This window comes from Centrocercus urophasianus, unplaced genomic scaffold (assembly GCF_019232065.1).
Source record: "Centrocercus urophasianus isolate 14NV4802_14NV808 unplaced genomic scaffold, USGS_Curo_1.0 seq_26, whole genome shotgun sequence".
NCBI lineage: Eukaryota > Metazoa > Chordata > Aves > Galliformes > Phasianidae > Centrocercus > Centrocercus urophasianus.
The window spans coordinates 347298-353641 of NW_024884822.1; the positions used below are offsets into that span (position 1 = coordinate 347298).

Genomic DNA, 6344 nt, shown 5'->3' on the forward strand with positions numbered 1-6344 from the left:
TTAATGGGAACAGCATAAAGTGTGCCTCTGGGAAAGTCTCCAGCACACAGCTGGGGTATCTCAGACTTTCCTGTGTCTTCTGGCAGTGTCTTCTGACCTTGTGCAGGAAGAGAGGGCCTGAACCAAGGCTGCATCAACATGCACCCAGAGCAGTGAGACATCTCATCCTTTCATCCGTGTGCTGCTCCCTCCAGAGCTGGGACCCTCTCTGCTCACCTTTCCATCACACTGATGTTTCCTCAGCAATGGTAGACAGTTCATGGCCATTGGGAACTCAGGTGAGTACAGAAGGAGCTGCAAAAGGTGCCCCAGGGAAGAGACAAAGAGCATTCCTAGGAGGGATCTGAGTCCATTGGTGTGGAGGTGAGAGCAGAGGAACATCTCCTGGGGAGGAGGACCTGCAGGGAGGTGTGAGCAGACCTTACCTGCTGCCATTCTTGGCCGTGTACTTGTTTCCCCTATGGTTTGTTTTGGGCTGGAACTGACCCTGGTGCAGCAGAGACAGCAGCTGGGAGATTTGCTGTAAGGCAGGAAAAGCACGTTGAGCCCTGCAAACACTGCACAAGCTGCTTCCTGCCCGGACGTCCCCTCTGAGCTGCGCCACCTTTTTATAGCGTTTCCTCCTCCTGCAGATGGCTCAGCATCCCCACGTTGGGCAAAACAAGGCCCCTCGCAGCCCACCTGGCCCCAGCACTTCCCCTGTGCCCTGGCGCTATCCCTGCATGAAGCCCCCTCCATGGGAGATGGTTTGTCCTCCCCCACCATCACCCCAGATCCCTGGGAACATACGCAGGCCCTTCCCTTGGTGGGGTGGCCCCCCACCGTTTCATTCCCTGGGTTGCACAGTCCCACCCCTATTCCCAGGCAAATACTGGGGTCTCCATGCCTGCCACAGGTCGTGGGACATCACCTACCTGCACAGGGGCTGACTCCATGGCAAATTCCCCATTGGGACTCTGCTCCGCCAGGGCCACCAGCGACAGCCGCACCAGGCTGCGCAGGATGTGCTGGGGCGGCCGGGGCTGTGGGGCTGACAGCGGAGGCTCCTCGGGCGGTAGCTTCCCCACCACGTCTGTGGGGCTGCTTTTTGGCCTGTGGGACGGGCAGGGCTGGCGTTGCACGATGGGGAGGGTGAACATCCCCTGCTCCCCATCTGAGTCCCTGGAGACCCTCTGGTTCCTCAGGGTCCGGTAGAGAGTAGGGGTGAGAAGTGGGGGAGGCTGCAGGGAGTCCTCCATGCTGGGCTGTTGGGAGTCAGCCCCCCGGGGCCAGCCCCGTGGTGTGGGCACCAGGTGAATGTCGGCCTTCTGGATCTGTCGGGGTGGCTTCTTCAGCTGCTGCTGCCTGTGGGCGTCCTCTGCCTCACGGCAGTTGTAAGCCATGCCGTCCTTCTTCTCCTTCTTGCGCAGGGACAGGGTGAGGGCCGAAAGGAGCAGGCAGCTGCCCAGGAGTGCAGCCAGGCAAATGGCAGCCACCACAGGTGGGCTTAGCCAGCCTGGCCCCCCAGCTGACATTTTGGAGAAGGCTCCATGGCGTCGGAAGAGCAAACGCACGCAGGCCTGGGCGTGCAGGGGTTCATCCCCGCCATCACTGATGCGGACGGCCAGGTCTCGCTGGGTGCCAGCCAGCCCACTGGCATTGCTGGCGTTGAGGAAGGCCTGTCCTGAGAATGGGTCCAGCACCACGAGCCCTGCACCATCCCCACCCACTATGTCATACCTCAGAGCCCCATTGCGGCCGGAGTCTCCATCCCTGGCCACTATGGTGAAGAGCAGAGGAGTGTCGGAGCATGACACGTTGGCCAACACTGTCCCCATGGCACTCCCATTGCCAGAGGTCACCCAGACACAGCCCGTCTCTGTGCCCACCAGCACGGACAGCGTGGCCATGCCCCCCACCAGCGGTGGCTCAGTGACCACGGGCGCGTTGTCATTACGGTCGAGTACCTCCAGCCGAACAGTCACATTGGAGGCCAGCACGGGGTGGCCACCATCCTCTGCAGTCACCAGGAATTCCAGGCTGCTCATCTGCTCATGATCAAAAGCTCGGAGGGCAGTGATGTCCCCACTGGTGGGATCGATGGAGACCAGGCCTGACGCTGCGGAATCCCGGATGCTGTAGGTGACCTTCCCATTGAAGCCCAGGTCAGGATCGATGGCGTGGACAGTGAGCAGGAAGGCTGGCACATCGCCATTCTCCTCCACGACACACTCATAGGAGGTCCTCTGAAAGGAGGGAGCGTTGTCATTGACATCACTGATGCAGATGGTGAGGTGCTTCCACACTGCCAGGGAGTGCTCGCCCCGGTCCCGTGCCACCAGCGTCAGGTTGTACTCAGCACGCAGCTCCCGGTCCAGCACGGCATTGGTCATCAGCAGGTAGCTGTGGCTGTTGGTCTGCTTCAGCCTGAAGTGCTCATCCCCTGGGCTCAGGGAGCAGTGCACACGCCCGTTGTTCCCTGAGTCAGGGTCACTGGCTGTCACCAGAGCCACAAAGCTGTCTTTGGGGACAGCCTCTGACAGCACGGGTTCCCATGCCGCCCAGGTGACACGGACATCAGGAGCATTATCATTGACATCCAGCACCCGGACCACCACCTTGCAGTGTGCTGGGATGGGGTTGGCGCCCAGGTCCCTGGCCTGCACATCCAGCTCATAGGCATGGGTCTCCTCGTAGTCCAGTGGGCGTCTCAGGACCAAGCTGCCCATGCGGGCATCAATGCTAAAGGTGCTCAGCACCTCTGGAGGTGCATGCTTACTGAGGCTGTACTCAATCTCCCCATTGGGCCCCTGGTCGGGATCGGTGGCCGTGACCGTCAGCAGCAGCGTCCCAGGCAGAGCATCCTCCCAAACCTCAACCACTAGTGAGCTCTCTGCAAAAACGGGGCTGTTGTCATTAGAATCAAGGACAATTACTTTGATTAAAGCAGTACCTGACCGAGGAGGCTGCCCGTGGTCGGCAGCTATCAGCACCAGGTCGAAGGAGGAGTGCAGCTCCCGGTCTACTTCTTTAATCACGACGAGCTCGGCGTGCTTCGTGCCGTCAGAGCCGGAGACAACTTCCAGTGCAAAGTGCTGGCTGGGGGACAGCGCGTAGGAGCAGCGCGCGTTAGGGCCAGTGTCGGCATCCAGCGCTCTGTCCAGCGGGATGTGCATCTGCGGCGACGCACTCTCTGATATCTCCAGCTCCAGCTCAGGTGTGGGGAAGCGGGGCGTGTGGTCATTGATGTCCAGAACTTGGACTTCCACGTGGATCAGAGCCATCTGCTCAGCTGCCAGCACGTCGAAGGACACCCAGCATGGATCGCTGTGCCGGCACAGCTGCTCCCTGTCCACGCGCCCGGCCGTGCTCAGCTCGCCATCCCCGCTCCCCACGCGTAGAGGAAACATCCCAGGGCTCTGCAGCAGACGAAAGTTTTCCCCCATTTCACCGCTTTCACCGTGCTCAAAATGCTCAGCCAACGTCCCTATCACAGTGCCCTCCGGTACCTCCTCAAACAGGCGGTACTGCACCGTGATGGTGGCCACCTCCTGTGCATCAGCGGAGAGGAAGAAGAGCCACCAGAGGGCCCGGAGCTGTAGGGCCAAGTGACCCAGCAGCAGCAGCCCGCCGAGGATGCCCATTGCCCAGCTGTGGGCTGTGGCTGTGGGCTCAGCTGCCTGCCTCTGCATCCTGCACAGACCTCAGGGTGAACACCAAAGCACCGTGTCTTCACTTGTAGCCCATTGCCACTCACCAGTTGGGAAGGAGAAGAAAGAGCGAGGGGTTCTGGAGGTTGTCCCCTGCCTTGCCATCACCCCAGGATGGGAGGCCGAGCATCCTGGGCTGGAGCATCCCAACAAGGAGCGGTGGGGTCGGCCGCCACTGCAGCCAGGAGTGGTGTCCGGCGGTGGGAGGTGGATCGGCTGAGCTTCCTATGGAAACTCCACCTACAGGAAAAGGGAGGCCCATCTCGGCACAATGCCGGCGGGGTGGGGGCTCATGGATCAGCAGGCTGTGGGGTCTATGAGGTACAGAAGTTCTCATCTCCAGCCTGCGGGGACTGTCATTGCGCTCACCTGCAAAATGCATTTGATAGAGATGGTGCTGGTCCTGGATCCAACAGCAAACCTACACACATTCTCGTCATCCCAAATTGGGATCCTGCTCTTTGCCTGTGGAGGAATACTTGGGGAAGTTCTCCGCAAAGCCCAGAGGTGACAATGGGCATCTGTTCCTGCATCACCTGAGGAGCTCCTTCCCCACACTGTTGTCTTTCTGACTTGCTCTCATTTGTTCTAATTTGTCCAAATCCAGCTGTAACCCTCACTCCTCTGCTTTTTTCTGTTGATTTTGAGGGCGATGTGTCCACATCTTTCACCACATGGCTTTTGAGTGAATCAGTGTTTGATCTTCCCCTGAGCACTCCAGGAAGACTTTTGGCAATGCATGAAACTCACTGCAGTGTACAGACTGGTGCAGTTCAGTCATGGCACCGGGACTCATGATGCTGGGCTCAACCCCGTATCCAGATGACCTTGGCAGAGTCATTTCCCTTCTTTGTGCAGTGGCTTCCTCTATGGCCAAGGGAGGCAAAGTCACAGACTGTCGGCAGAGATGCTCTCAGGATGCCCGCGGTGGGAGGAGAGGATGTTCCACAGCCCCGGGTGGCTTTGGGTGGTGGGGAGGGATAGAGCTGCTTCCTGCTGGGGTCAGCATGGCCTCAGGAGCTGCTGTGTGTTGTGGTGTGGCAAACAAAGTGACGCAAACAAGTGCAGAGAAGGTGAGTGGGTGATGAGCTGGGATGTGCCAGGAGCACCGCCAGTAATATAAGATTCAGTGTTCAAAATGAATGAGGTCCCCTCCCGCTCTTGCTTCCTGTTCACTCACAGGCAGGCTTCCAGCTTGCAGGTGCTCCAGGACCTTCGCAGCCAACTTGCAGCTCCAGACTTCCCCTGGGAGGCTGCAACTCACACCCTCCACAGACAGCTCAGGATAAGCACCTGCTCTGCTCAGCTGTTGCATTGATCTTCAGCCACCCACGATGCTCCTCATGCCTGAAGGGGATGCAGAAGGCATTCACTGGTGTGAGAGCCTGGCTGCTTGAAGCTCCACCACAGAGACACCCCACCAGCCCAGAGCTGCACATCACCAGGCAGACCCAGCCTGGACACACTGGATCAATCTCTGCCGAGGCTTCCCAATTTCATGTGTTATTTGGGGCTGAAATCTCCCAGCAGCTCTACAGAGAGCTCAAAAGATGGATTTTCCCCAGGACTGAGCTGTAGGCGGCTTTGGTCGGGTTTAGATACAGGCTGCAGGAGGGTACTCACTGCTCCGGTGCAGTGGAAGGGGAATGTGTCACACCAGAGAGCATTGCTCTCGTAATTACCATAAGGAGGAAAATGTGAAAGGAAAAGTCTAGTTTCAAGTCTATGAAAATTAGCATCAGAAGTGAAGAGTTCAAAAGTAACATCAGTGAGAGGAGTAGAGAACGGACATGCATGAAGAGGTCCCCAGATCTGTCCTCACTGAGATGATCAAAGCCTCATCCCACATCCGTGAGGGAATGCAGGAGCTGTTTGTTCCCCTCCCTGCTCCACAGAGGGATGCAGTGCCAGAGGCCCAGAGGGATGAGCCTTAGGAGGGGTTGCAGGCATTCAGTCCCATGCTGGGTGCTGCCCAGGCGGGCGACTGTGGGTGGAGATGGGGTGAGCAGAAGGGTGGCTGCTCCCCACCAGCCAGCTCCATCACACCACCAATCATGATTTGGGGCTTCACTGTCCCTGTTTCCATCCCTTTGGAAGGGATGCCTGTAGCTGAATGCCTCAAGCTGGAAGGGACTCACAAGGATCAGAGTCCAACCCCTGGCTTCACACACCAGCACCCAACCCAAACCCTACAGCTGAGAGCGCTGTGCCAGCCCCAGATGAGTTCCCCCACCCCGGGAGCAGGGGCCACCCCCCCTCCCCATAACCTCCTTTCAGGCTGCTGGGCTGGTCGGGGACCTGAGCACAGAGCAAACAGAGGAGAGTGAGCACCACGAAGCCGGTTTTGTTGGCTTGATTTGGACAGCTTGACACACCTGAGCAATGGCAATGAGTTTGGAAGAGGTGGGGTTTTCCAGCTCCTCCCGCACAAGTGATAGATGTGGGCCAAAGCACAAAGCCCTGAGTGGCTGCAGATTGATGAGCGTAGTAATAATTGCCCGTTTTATCTTTCTCCTTAATATGCACGTGGTTTTTAATCTCATCTTTGCAAACACGGCATCTCGGTGCCGAAGTTGTCCTTTAGGGGGAGCTGCGACCAAAGCTCCCGTTGTTCTCCGTTAAAGCATCTGTCAAAACCAACCCCAGCTTCGAGCC

The 6344-nt window shown here is 58.3% G+C and overlaps 1 protein-coding gene across 1 annotated transcript in view; it reads right to left on the bottom strand.

Moving 5' to 3' along the window:
• The window catches only part of PCDH12 (protocadherin 12), a 10589-nt gene extending 6715 nt beyond the window's left edge, over positions 1-3874 (bottom strand). The window contains exons 1-2 of the mRNA XM_042826065.1: positions 915-3874; positions 426-520 (exon numbers count right to left, since the gene is read on the bottom strand). Of these exons, the coding sequence (XP_042681999.1) occupies positions 426-520; positions 915-3671 (2852 nt within the window). The 5' untranslated portion in view covers positions 3672-3874. The remainder of the gene's footprint in view (positions 1-425; positions 521-914) is intronic.
• Positions 3875-6344: the final 2470 nt, after the last annotated feature.